This window comes from Phalacrocorax carbo, chromosome Z (assembly GCF_963921805.1).
Source record: "Phalacrocorax carbo chromosome Z, bPhaCar2.1, whole genome shotgun sequence".
Taxonomy (NCBI): Eukaryota; Metazoa; Chordata; class Aves; order Suliformes; family Phalacrocoracidae; genus Phalacrocorax; species Phalacrocorax carbo.
The window spans coordinates 12,680,547-12,694,715 of NC_087548.1; the positions used below are offsets into that span (position 1 = coordinate 12,680,547).

At 40.8% G+C, this 14,169-nt stretch overlaps 1 protein-coding gene across 1 annotated transcript in view; it reads left to right on the top strand.

Moving 5' to 3' along the window:
* UNC13B (unc-13 homolog B) overlaps positions 1 to 14,169 on the top strand; it is a 219,221-nt gene that overhangs the window by 54,263 nt on the left and 150,789 nt on the right. The window contains exon 8 of the mRNA XM_064439130.1: positions 12,720 to 12,942. Within this exon, the coding sequence (XP_064295200.1) occupies positions 12,720 to 12,942 (223 nt within the window). The remainder of the gene's footprint in view (positions 1 to 12,719; positions 12,943 to 14,169) is intronic.

The window sequence follows — 14,169 nt, forward strand, 5'->3', positions numbered from 1 at the left end:
GGGTCAAAAAAAAAAAAAAAAGCATGGTTGATCATTCTAGTTTTCATCATTTTAGTGCTCTTCATGAATGCTGCCTTTTTTTTTTTTCCTGGTGGTAATTTTTTTTAAGGACTCTGAAGCTTTATTAATGATCTGTTAATGTCATAGTAATAACAGAAAACTAATTTGGATTTTCTTACCACAGTGGAATATAAGCTTTTTAACAATTAGATTAAAGATTTTAAACTGATGGAAAAATTTTTACTCAGCTTGATACACAAGCCATAAATATGTGTCCTTGAGAAATAAGGCTTGTACTGACTGAAAATCAGAAGAAACAAAGGCACCAAATCTTTTATCTCAGTTGCTGTAGAACATTATATTCCTCTTTGCTATTATGCATATATGTTATGTTAGGTAATCACTATATCCAAAATTTTATCTCATGGGGAGTATATAAAACTTCTGTTGGTTCTTGTGTTTGCATCTCTTATCCAAATGGTTTGTGTGACTTGATAGCCCAGAAATTTGTAAGATCATATAGCTGTGTTAGGTATTAATACAGTGACAGAAATGTTACAGTTTTTCCAGTGTACATAAAATTAAGTGGCATTCTGCCAGATTCTTTCTACTATGGTTATTAATGAGCTGCACAAGCTTCTAATAACTTAGTAGATACTCTCGATGATTTGATGGTGATCCAAGCCCTGCTTAAATTTTCAGCTCTCAATCTGATTTTGTTTAGTCATTGTAAAGGTGGCCAGAAGGGCCACTTAATTTAGTGAAATAAAATACTCCAAAATTTCAGCATATGCTGAATGTTAAAATATGGTGAAAAAGAGGGAGGGCAAGAAGAGTACTCTAGTGTGGTACCCTAGTGCCTTTCCTTGAGCCTGACAGCTCCTTTTAGCTTGTTTCCCTCCTGTGCTTTCTCATGCCCTTTTGTGCAGAGATCTTAGCCCTCATCTGTGGAGTTCCAAAACTGAGCTGGTAGTAGTGGTACTTGTTATGAAACCCTCTTGCGCATCCTGCTTACTGGAAACTTGACTTTTTTCTAAAAAGCTATTAGTGTTTGTTTTGTATTTTAGAAGTTTATTCCACTAAAATAACCTGTTTAATTTTGGGAAGTATATTGAATACTGGAAGAATGTACATTTTTATGGAATCTGAGGTTTGTGTGCACTGTGGTGAGGGTCTTAGTCAGGGGGAAAGGAGGTTTATTAAACCTAGAAGGAAGAACTGACCAGGACCTTCCCAGCTTTGTTTGTATTCTATAAACAGTATTTTATCAGCACCAATTATGGTGTAATTTCCTGAGCTCAGTTTAATTTTATAGACTTGTTTAGATGGTCTCTGTCCTTCTTCAGCATGGGATATAATAGGAGGATTAAATAGTTTATCAGCGTGACTGTAAGCAGTGGACAGCACTAAATGACAATGTTCTGATGGGCGTAGTACGTTCGAGCCACTCTGAGACTTCTAAGCTGAAATGCAACAAAATGGCATGCAGGCAATCAAATTAGACTGCATTAAAAACTTGGAATATTCTGCTTTTCTGCAGTGTCCCTGCTGATCCAGGCTTGACAGTGTGAAGCGGGGAGGAGGAGTTCTTCCCTGAATAGTTGCGTAATTGAGACACAGAACGAGCATATGTTATGTTTGGCTAACTGTGGGAGCTTAGATGTGCTTTATAAAATGTGTTAACGACAAGAATGTTGTAGCTTCCAAGGCACCAGGCTGCTGGCATCACTTAGTCTTTAATTGGAGGTTTATATGAAACCTTATTTTGTGCGTACTGAAACTTATGAATACAAAATAATGTGATACCCGAGACACACACTGTTGGTATTTAAGAGTATTCGGAGTAACTAGTCTGACTTGTCTGTATTATCTATTCCAGTGTTAATGTATGTTGTTGTATGTTTTCAGAATTACAACTTTCCCTTTTCTATCTGTCTGGACTTCTTGGTGATTTCAGTTCAAGTTTGTACGGGCTTAAGTTTATTCCCAAAGGTGATCTGGAAGGGATTTTTTTCCTAATAAATTGAGGTTATTTTTATGAAGCAGAAAAACAGCTTGAAAAGGCTAAAAAGAAATTCTGTTTTCATTAACCTTCAAAATATCAAGACTGTCAGCCCAGGTCTTCTGCGATTATTCTGAAGGACCGAGATATATACTGTTAGCTCCTGAATCTTAAATGAAGCAGCACATGTGTTGAATCTTTAATAAATTCATCTTTTAACCAAAATGTTAGATACTGGAGTGGGTGTTAGTAAAAACAAACAAAAGTGGAGTTTTGAGATTCTGGCTGAAAATCCCTTACTCTCTGTTATTGCATCTCTTTCTGTTTGCTCCTGCAGCATTGCCTTCCCAGTTAGTCTCTAGTTGTAGCATGCCCTGGTTAGCCAAGACCCAACTTTTCAGTGTGAGAAAACTTGCAGGGTAGGGAGCTGGTGTCTAAAGGCAGCTGCTCTTCTCTCCACCCTGCCCTGCTTGGCATCGAATGCTATTTGTCTTAGGCATGGAAACAGTACTCTCTGATCTGCTTTGGGAAGTTTGTGGAATTTTCCTGCTGTTCATAAGGAAGTTGGTAGCAGTAAGGTAGGCAGGTAAGTGGCTGGCTTGGCCATATCACTGTCAGTTTGAGGACTCTTGTCTATGGGAGGTGGTAACGTTTCTCCTCCAAGGACAGACCTTATATCTTTGAGGCTTGTTTTTAGCACTTGGTGGTTTTCTCCTTGTTGCAGCTTGAAACTGTGAGTAGTGTTTTGTCAACCATCGGACCATTTGCTGTCAAGGAAGCAAGGGTTGGGAACAGTCTGAGCTGGTTGCAGGGGTCAGGCTTCCTGTTTTCCCTTGAGGAGCCACTCATTCCCCCTGTGCAGATTACAGTGCTGAGGTTTGTGCAGAGGCTGCCAGTCAGGGAGTTTTATCTCTGGGAGAAGGTGCAGGACAGGTAAGCTCCATTTCCTCTGTAGTTTTTTCTGATCTGCATACTGGTTTGGGGAATTTTTAGTATCTTCTGATATTTCTTCCACAGTTACTTTTGGGATGTTACATGTGTGTTTGTTTGAATAATGGCATGGGTTTAACGAGCAGGTAGTCTGAGTGCAATAACGTTGTTCCACTACAGAGTTTTACTGGCTCTTTAGAATTGTAGGATGCCCTGAGTTAGAAGGGACCCACAGGGATCATTGAGTCCAACTCCTGTCCCTGCACAGGACAGCCCCAAATTCACACCATGTCTCTGAGGGCCTTGTCCAAGAGCTTCTTGAATATCAAGAGGCTTGGAGCCATGACTGCCTCCCTGGGCAGCCTGTTCCAGTGCTCCACCACCCTCTGGGTGAAGAACTTTTTCCTAATATCCAACCTAACCCTCCCCTGGCACGTCTTCCTGCCATTCCCTTGGGTCCTGACATTGGTCACCAGAGAGGAGAGATCAGCACCTGCCCCTCCTCCTGCCCTTGTGAGGAAGCTGCAGTCCGTGATGAGGGCTGCCCTCAGCCTCCTCTTCTCCAGGCTGAACAAACCAAGTGACTTGAGCCGCTCCTTTTATAGCTTCCGCTCTAAACCCTTCCTCAACTTTGTGGCCCTCCTCTGGCCACTGTCTAGTAGCTTTGTATCCTTCATGTACTGTGGTGCCCAAAACTGCACCCAGCACTCAAGTTGAGGCCGCACCAGCGCAGAGCAGAGCGGGACAATCACCTCCCTCGACTAGTTAGTGATACAGTAATAGTAATCTAGGCTGCAAATGCCTGAATGTTGGCTTCCTTTGCCTCTTACTGATTACCTGAGATGGCAGCCTCAGCACCTCCCTCCATCAAAAGGTTCCTATCCCATGTGTTAGCTTTAGATTTAGTGGCTTTAGATTTTCAGGAATAAGATATGCATAAGCTATTGTTTGTCTTGTACATGAATAGGAAATTGTCTTCTTTTTAACATGAGCTATTTATTACAGCAAATTAAAGCTCAGTGCAGAGTTCTATCAACTTCTTGCTCTTTTGCCTCAGCCCTCTTCCCATGTCCCTCTCTGATGCTCCTGCTCTTCCTGCCTCTTTTTTCTCTACCCTTTCTTCTGGTTGTCTCCCCTTCTCATCTCTCTTTGCTGCACACATTTTTCTTCTGTTTGCTTTGCCAGCTTGATTGTGTCTTTGTCTTTCTTCTCTCCTTTTCCCCAGAAAAAACACTTAGACCTCTGTCAAAGCTGATCATTAGGCAATCCGTGGATTTTTGTAGTTGTAAACACCAAACCTTATGGTCAGGGTTGTGTAAACGGTGACTGGTGGGTCCTGGCAGGCTTCTGATACATGTGGGTACATCTTCAAATTGCCAGCACGGATTGCTCCAGTGCATTGTCCATGTGGTGGCTTGTCATACTTGCTGCTGTGGACCCGAGAAGCAGCATTTGTCATGTCTCAGACTGTAGTCTGCTGGTGCTCGACTCTATGGACTTCAGCCTTTCTCACTTGTTAAGTTCTGTAAACAAGAAGAAAGTTTTTATGTATTATTCCTATAGACGGGAGGGGAATAGCCCTTTTACACTCCATGGAAACTGCATATACTCACCATTATACCAGTTTAATATGTGGTTCTTTCTAAATCAACCTGGTAAACAGTATCATGAATTTGTTCCATGCACGTACTTGGCCAGAGCTGCTTCATTTAGTGACCAAAGCAAACACACGTGTTATTTTTTTTCTTTAACTACTCCTGTAGGAGTCTGAGGGGAATGACCTACCTTTGAAGCTCTACTATGTAATAGAAGTGCCACTTAAACCCGAGCTATGGCTGTGCCTTTGCAAAGCACCACACGTGTGTGTGAGAGCCTAAAGTCCAGGGACCCTGAAGTACTGAGGTGTATCTGAGGAACTGCATCGCTTTGTAAACTGTTTGTATCTGAGAAGAAAGGAGTAGCCTGGTTGTAACTCTGATGTACCATTATTTCCCAGATAAGAAGGGAGAGTTAAACCCTGATTTGCATTTTTTTTTTCCTTGGGGTACTCCACATCTTTGCCTATTTTTATTTTTCCTACCCACCTTTTCTTACCCCATAGAATTGAAATGCCAACAAAGCCCCCCTGTAGTACATGTGCATAGGGACTAAACCCTTGGGAAGCCAAGTTACTCACCAGTACCAGTTCTTTCTTATTTAAATAGTGGTCTGGTAGTGACTTCTTAAAACAAAGATATCTTTATTTCGGAACTGTTTTTTGCAATTCTAGCTAAAAACAAGAACTAGCCCATTCTAACTTTGTGAGTCTTGTTAATGAGGGTGGGGGAGGGATCTGTTGAATCCTCTGAGCAATCTCCCTCCTGGAAATATGTGCCTGGTTCATAGCTAGAGATGAGGCTGGTAGCCAGGACAGAAAGCTCTCGCTTGTTCTCTGTCTGCATGTAAAGGATTTGTTTATTGCCTGCTGCACTTAATGCATCAACATTCCTGTAAACTTCACATTTTAAAGCAATTTTTTTACACACCATCTTCTAGAAATGGTGGTTCTGAAAGCTTTTCTTGGAGTTCCAAGTTGTGCGCATGCTGCTAAGGTACTTTCAGGGTTGTATGTAGCAGTTTATTGCCTCCATCATACTGAGTGTGGCCTTGGGGTGACAACATGGATATTGATAATAACAACTTGGCTGTCTTACTGACTTGCAGTTTAGCTTTAGCATGAATTTGGTGTCACCTTTATTTCTAACGTGGAGAGATTTGCTAACTGTTGTAGAATTAACTTATGACTATTTGCGTCCTCAAGATGCCATGAGAGCCCTTACATTTTTTACCAGTGTGTATATCTAGCTAAGAAAGTGCTCTTCACTTAATGCTAGTTTTTATACATAGTTTTTCATACTGTTGTTACTGGTGTGATGCTTTCACCACTGGGTTAACTTTGTTCTGGAGAGGGGGCAGAAGTGGAAGCATGAAGCAACTTTTGCCACTTGACTTGCATAGTTTAGCCTAGAATCAGATACTGCTCTTACCTGGACTTTGGTGTCTGGAACATTCTGTCTGTAATCCTGATCACATGTGTGCTAGGAAATAAGTTTTTAACAGCTCTCGGTAAGTAGTGTGTTGATAAGTATTTTGTCTACTTGTGTTAGTAAATGCACAATCGTTTAAGATCACTATAAACTCTAGGAATTATTAATCTTCAGAATGTCTTATAAACAAACAGGACAGTGAAGAGTAAGGCCAAAAATAAATTTAATATTATATTTATAAAGAAAATAATCTCTTATGCTTTCAAGCTCACAATCTATAAGGCATTTTAAATACATGAAAAGTATGTTTCTGGTTTGTTTTTCTAAGCTTTTTTTTCCCATTCCTATTCTTTGCTGCCATTTGTGTTACATGCAGGCAACTGGAGTTATTTCGGATGGGGAGAGCAGCAGAGTACGTAACAGTTTGATTTCTTGCAAGTTTTCTGATCCTATAGTGATGCAGCATGCTCCAGTATGAGGAGAGTGAAAATATTCATGCATATAGAAAATCTGTTCCATTGTATTTTCTTTTACTTTCATTGAATCTTCATATTTGCTTGGATGGCTGGCTGTTCATTTTTTTCACTATTTTGCTTTGTTTTCACCAAGTTTTATATGAATTACTTGTGCCTTCTACTGGAATCTGAGGATCAGATGGCAGAATTGGACAATTATTATTCTCCTACAAAGGTGATTCTGGTTTTCTGCATCTTTTGTGTTGGTCTTTATACCGATGTAAGCCCAAACCAATGTTTGGAGTAACTGAAAAGCACAAGGGAATCTGTAGTGATTGTTCTGCTAAGATGCAATGATAAGCTGCAAGTGATCACAGAAATTCCAAATGCTACAACTAGGAGCAAATCTGAAAGCAGAAATGGCTGATGCACACCAGTGTGACAGAAGGGTTGTAGGTAATGTGGCATATTCAAGCTCAGTGAGACAGCATCGTGGCAAGAGTGGTAGGGCTTTGCCGTAGTGCTTGCCAGTCTTGGAAAGATAAAACTCAGATACCACAGCTGTCTGTGATCTGTAGGGCTAATGCCTGCACCTGAAGGCTGGTGTGATAACTTTTGCAGAGGCCACAAGGTTTTTGTTAATCTTTCCAGAAAATATGCATGAAGCCTCTTCACTTTCTGAAAGTCCTATGGGTTCCAACAGGCAAGGCTTCTGCTCAAGATGCAGTGCATGGCTTCTGCTGCCCGTAGGACCTGCAAAGATCAATCCATTGGTCTTGAAACGATGGTGTCTATTCCCTGTGTGAAAACCAAGCCTGTTCCTGAGGGGAGCATGTAAAGAAAGATCACTGTGACTGCTGCCAGCAGGGGGCTGCTTCTCCATTTTTGACACCATGGAATTCAGAGAGGCCACTGTTACTGTAGACAAGTAACTTAAGTCTCATGTCCAGCTAATGTTACAGTGCATTTCACACACGGACCTGTTCTGCATTTTAGAAGTGTTCCACCAGTGACTTCCCAGTTTCTCCTCCCACAACATGTTTTGTCATCCTTGTTCCCTGTCTCTGATCAAACCATAAGTTTTTTGGATTGATCAACTTCCTCACACTGTCAGTGTTGGCTGTCTCAATTGTTTGGGGTTATTCTCAGAGGTATGATAGGATAACTGAGAATTAATTTAACTTTTGTACACTACTAAATCAAAGATTGGTGTCCTAAATAGCTTTCTTTTATTCCCCATGTTTGAGTGTTTGGGAAGGAAATAGGGTGCTTAGCCATTGGTCAGTCAGAGATTTAGGAGGGTTGTGCAGAGAGTATTTCCTCTGTTTATGTGGAGTGTTGGTGTGTGTGTGGTTTTTGGTGGTGGTGGTGTGTGGTTTTTGTTTCATGTGTTTGTTTTTTTTTTTCCTAAAAAAAGTACTTGTATTAATGGATGTCCCTCCCTCCCTCTGCTTCATCCTTCCTGTGCCGTCCTCTTTGAAATCATGTTAGCATCCTTCTAGGCAGGTTTGGGCCAGTGTTGATGATGTTTGCAAGTGAACTCCTTTAGCATGATGATGTAATGAAAAATATTTGTAAACTTACAACAGCAACTGAGAAGGAAGTGGCAGAAACAGCATGTTGGTAGCTGGAAGACTTTTTCCTGGGGAGAGCTTCTTGCAAGAAGAGCACTGTAGCCCAGACCCTTGCTAGTGGGGCAGAGGGCGCTCTATATAAAGGACATCTCGTGCTGCTGACCTAGGTCTGTTTTAGGAGAGACTTAAAGAAGTAGGGTAGATGTTCGAGGCAGTCTTTACACTTCAGGCTGTCGGTCCAGTTCTTGACTGTTGAGTGTTTCAGCAACAGAAGGTATTTTCAAGTAGGAAAACAAGGCTATGAAAGCTCTCAAACTGAAGACTGAATATTGCTAACTTTTTTTCTTAAAATTACACAATTTTCTAATGTATTTTAAAGTGGTGAGGGCAATAGAATGGACTACTAATGACCTGCAAAGTTAAACTTAAATCATTGCTCAAGCTTTTCAGTTTTTAGCCTCCAAAGCTATAGAAGAGCCTCAAAAATGCACTCCTGTCCTTTTGAGATATTTTTTCCTTACTGTTACTTCAATTGTCCTCTTCAAACTTCTCTGCATTTTAATTGTAAGAGTTCAGAAAACATATGTGATGGTCAGAAGTGACCAGTGGTTCAATAGATGATGGAGTATTGGGGTTTGAGACTTCAGGAAAGAAGTTGGCAGCTATTGTGAAAAGCAATTTAAGTGGATGAAGGGCATGGAAGGTGAGTTGCAAAGGCCCTGGTGTGGAGCTGGCAGTGATGTCTTCTGGACTTGGACTGGAAGTCATTCCTTCAGTTAGCACACTTTCTTCCCTTTGACAGTTACAAAAATAGACGAAAGCTGTGAAAAGCTTGGTGGATTATTTTGGAGAAGTAGTGGGGATCTTGGGATACAGAATCTTACACAAACCTCCTTCTTCCCAAGTGTCTGAATGTGCTGCACTTACTCCTTTTGTCCAAGTCTTTGCTGAAATTTGTGGAGAATAACTGGACCTCAGCACGCAGTGGCTTGATGACACATCACTGCTAGAAAAGTAGGAGTCAATTTCAACTGAATGCAGCCTATTGAGAGGAGCTCCTGCTGTGCATTGACACCTTAAAACAACAAAAACACTCTGAAAGTGCATTCATCCAGCCACCTGTAATAATTTTGCTGTTAGCTTTCCTTCCTGTCCTGAAGCTTGATGTAAATAAAGTTGCCAGAGGTTAAATATTGCTAGTAGAGCTGGAATGACAGGACTGTGCAAAGTGGTTTTGAGGTCAGTATATTAGGAGCTGTACATGTTCTGCCCTGCAGCAGTAGTGTAATAACTTCTGGAGGCAGGAGTGGGGAGGAATAACAGGGTTTCCAGGAGGCAGTTTGTTTCTGAGGAGCTATCTCCATGATTAATTTTCCCCCACTCTTTGTAAATCCTATTGTGTGATTGACTGTCCAATGGGTTTTCTTCTTATTCTGTCTATATGCATGAATATTCAATTATTAAACATGAACAGCATGCTTCTTCCCTGCCCCTGCAGCCCTACCCCCCACTCCCTACACAGTGGGTTTGGTGACAAAGAAACAGTTTTCATCCCTTGAGAGGTCTTTGGTACATGTGAATTTTCTCAAACTGGGATAAAACAGTTACTGACTTTTTGTATTTATTGTTATGTATCTTGTTATTAACTAATCGTTCTTCAGAGGCAGGGGCTAAACTAAAACTTACCATGTGGAAGACTTCATGTATCATCTGTTTGAAGAAGATAATGCTTGAATTTATGACACCATGTGTGTTGTGAGGGGATATTTTGCTGAAACATGGGCTGTAATGCCTGACCCCTCCTTTTGAAGGGATGCTGCATCCCCAAAGCTGCTCCTGCAAGTTCTTGTCAGTCTCTTCCTTAAATAAAATTAAAGTGTCAAGTATGTTAATGAATTGGATTATTGTCATGTGCAGGCATTTCACAGTATACTTTCTTGCAAAGGTAACGTGTGCTGTAAGCCACATATGGGCCAGGTTTTGGTACTTTTAATCAGGCTGAGCAATGTCTTCATTTATGAACACTTCTGTTAAATGAAGTGAGATTGCTCATAGGGTAGGTGCAATTCAGCATGAATAAGAGTCTCTGGAGTTGGCCCTTATTTATGAGTCAGTTGAGGATTTCTGCCTGGTATTAACATCTATGGATGCTGTAGGTACATGGCGCATACATCAGAGAATTAATGTGTTCCTGCCTCATTGATTTCTGTGGAGGCTGGAGCCTTGCATCCTTTAAACATGTCATCAAGGAGGCATTTTGTCTCATGACCTCTAAGACGCTTCCTCATGTGAAACACCAGTGACAACTGGGAGAAACTCTGGTGCCACCTTTTATAAACATACAAGCTGTAAATGTTTGATTAACATTTAAGCTAATCAGCTATTTTTAGGTGTTGCTTAGAGATACTGTAGTTCATATGAGAAATCTTCGTTTGATACTGCAGAGGTAAGGTACAATGACTGGTTAAGAAATCCAGATAGTACTTCTGCAACAGTTCCATCGGTGAACTCTGAAATCACTGAGCCCATCAGCAGGGCAGTCACTGACCTGGAGAAGCTGTGTCCTGCTTTCTGCTGCCTGATAACCGTAATTGTGTAAGTCTTTGCACACCCTGATATTAAGTTGAGCCCAGTATTAGTGAGTTACTGGATTCACTATTGTTTTGACCCAGATACTTGTACCACTGATTTCTATTTGTTATTATACTCTGTGGTGAGATAAATTGTTTATCCCTAATACTGTTGGTCTGGTATCTTTTACCAGATCCTGAATCTGGGCTGCCTTAAGCCCCTACAAGTGCCTATAATGATTTTGCAGCCACAGCTGGAAGAATTTTGCATCACACCAGAGTTATTTAGGCTTTACCTTAGATGGGAGTTACATCTGACTGGAAGAAGAAATTGGTTGAGCAACAAAGTGAGGCATTAGAAAGCTCTTCGAAACTGTTTTTGTCCCAATAAGAGTAATTATTGTGCATTAGATGGTAATGGCTCAAGTGTTTAGCAATGACTTTGATCAGCTCAGTAATAGCTCATTATCCTTCTAAGGATGGCGTGTGCCTTGTGATCTACAAATAGATCAGCCCTTGCTCCACAGACCCGAAGCCTGGTGCCTCTCAAAGAGGTTTGGCACTTTGGCATATCAAATAATTTTTGTGCAGCACATTTTGAATGTTTCCCCTAAGCAGTGAACTGTACTAAAATTGTTGGACATTGTGCTTTTAATAAGGCTGAATAAAGCAGTATATGATTGCCATTCATTTCTATGCAATTGACTAGAAACTGACAAGAACTGTGCAGCGTTTAAACTACTAAAATGTAGGAGGCTTATCTCCATTTTTGGTGTGGACAATCGAATTGAATTGATTGTACTTAAGAGAGTAGATCTGGGCACTTTCAAGTGGTTTGCATTTTGCAGATGTTTTCTGCTGGGGTTGTTTTCTTCTCTTCCATCCACTTTAGGGAATTGATATAATCTTACTCATTTGGAAGGGAACTGAAAAGATCACCAAGAACAAACTTTACCTTGGATTAAAAAAACGGAAGTTGAATTGGAGGTGTGGGAAATACCAGTGGAACAAAAAGATGTTCCCTGATGCTGCATTCCATCTCAGCAATTAAAGTCAGGGTTTTTTTAAGGACCTGGCATGAAATCAGCACTCTTCCTTTATTGTTCAGCCTCATGGTGAATGGCTGCGTAGGGCACATACCATTGAATAACACCAGAGGGGCTTTAATTTGATTGTCCTTTTTAGACAGGCTTTTGGTGTCAGAGGGACTGAATATGGCTGATCTTTATTTTCCTTTGTTGCAAGCACGTTAGTGGTGCACTCCACTGCCATATGGTGTGTGTATTTCACTTCCAGCTTGCAAAGATAACCCTGCATTCTGCACAACCAAACACAGCTGTACATCAATATTGTATTTTTGATGCCTTTCCTTACTATAACTTTGTGTTCTCTTTTTCTGAAGGGTTAGCAAGCAGAAGTGTTTCTGCAGGGAGAGGGACTCATTGGAAAGGAGCTTTTTCCTGCGTGAAGGCTATCATTAGTGTTGACTACTAAACTTAAGCTAATGTACCTGTATGGGTTAAATGTAGCAATTTTCCCCTTACAAGAAGTAGTATAATTATCTATAAGCAGAGCTGCTCTCCCAGTTTTTCTGATTTTCCTACTGAGTGCTTTCCATTAGTTTCTCTTAATTTAAACTAATGGTCTAAAAAAAAAAAAAAAAAGGCATTTAAAAAAAAAATCCAGAACTCTAAAGTACTGCTAAGGATGCTGAGAGGAAGAGATAGTATTAGAGCTTAAAGGTTGAGAAGTTTCCCAGAAAGAGCTCCTTTCCATAAAGGAATCTTTAAGTTTTGTTTTGTTTTTTTCCCCAACATGTAAATATTCCTTTTGTCCACAGGAAAGAAATTTAAATTCTGGGTATTAGGGTGAGGGTTTTTTTGTTTGTTTTAAATAAAAATATCTTAATCTGCTTATTAGGAATGACTAAAGAGAAATAAACTTCTATAATAAGAAGTGTGAAAGGAGGATATGGAGGAGATTGCAGCAATTTCTTTGTATGTACTTGAGAGAATTGGGGGTTATAACCAGCTACCAGGTGGAAGAGATACACCCATAGCAGAAATAGCTTTTTTTGGTCATTCTTTACAAACTAAATGGGCTTCACTCTCCCAGCAAGGCACCTTGAGAGAGCTCTGCCCTTAACTGCTTTTGTTTCTTAGCCTTTGAAGATGCCGACAGTGCTGTGGATGATCGAGATAGTGACTATCGCAGTGAGACAAGTAACAGCATTCCTCCTCAGTACCACACGACTGCGCAGCCCAATGCCTCTGTGCACCAGTTCACTGTGCCGTCACGCCTGCAGCAGCAAGGGGTCTCACGGGAATCCTGTGCTGACTCCCTGCAAAATTATGATCTGGATTATCGGGAACATGTGGCCATCAGGTGGGTGCTGTTTTTCCCATTCATTTTCCATAGTGGACCCTGAAGGTGCCTTGCTAGCAGAGGAGGGCAGCTTAAGGGCTCCAAAAGACTTCCAGTAGGAAGGTGTTACATGTTTTTTTTCTAACACTGGGACTCTGCTGTGAACCAGGAAAAATAAGGCTATGTGTTACACCAGATCTAGCGGTTTAGTGAATTACCTTTTAAGGAGGTGCTCAACTCTGAGGTCCTTTATTCTTGGTTCTACTTTTACCTTACCTTTTGAAAGCCAGAGCACTGGGTAACTGGTTGTTCTGGGACTGTTGCATGGGTGTGCCTCCCAAGCCAATGAAGCACAGTCTAGCAGAGTTACCCTATGAGGGGTTTCTTGGGGCAAATTTATTTTCTGTTTTAGATTAGCTCCTGTTCTTTCATTAGCTCTGCCAAAACAGCATATTCAAGAAGAAAGTCTGTAACCAATTAAGTTGTTTGAGTTTGTTTTTTTTTTTCCAGTTACCATGTAGCACTGTTGAATAGTGTTTTTTCTTTTTTGGTCTCCCTTTGAGCTGAAGGAAAGGTAGTTTACTTTCTCTAAATTAGCTTTTTGACCATAAATCACTAGTTTCACAACTGCTTTTATATTTTTTAAAGTATCAAGCATTACCGCATTAAATTACCAGGATCAGTGGCTATAAACTAGAGACGGTTGTGCTGGGAACTGTAGAAACTTTACAAAATGACTGTTCCAAATAAAGGATGAGTTAAATGTAAGGGGAAAGCAGAACAACTTGGTCAGTGCTGGTCAGCTTGGTAAGAGCAGGTCTGTAGGACAGGCCATGCTGCTGCTTCTGCCTTCAGTGTGGAAGGAAGAGGCAGTTGCTTAAACCTGTCACAGTTAGAGGTGCAGGGTTTTTATTTTTATTATAACTGATTTGTTCTGTCCAGTCCCCTTGGTAAGAATGTTCTTGTTCCCTGAAGCCTCAACCTGAACTCAGTTTCCCTCAGAAGTGTGTGGCTCAGGCTAAATTTGGCTGGTTTTGCCTTATGGTCTTTAATGGTAAAGCTGAAGTTTAATGATAACACCTAATGTTGTTACTATTATGGAGATTACAAGCAGCAGAGGCAAATATGCCAACAAAATGCATTTACTGCAGTATGACCTGTCATTCTTGGTGCTCTTGTCCTAGGCCATTAAATGTCTTATATAAGGAGTTACTCTCTTTCCCATGCCATTCTGTACTAATGTTTTGC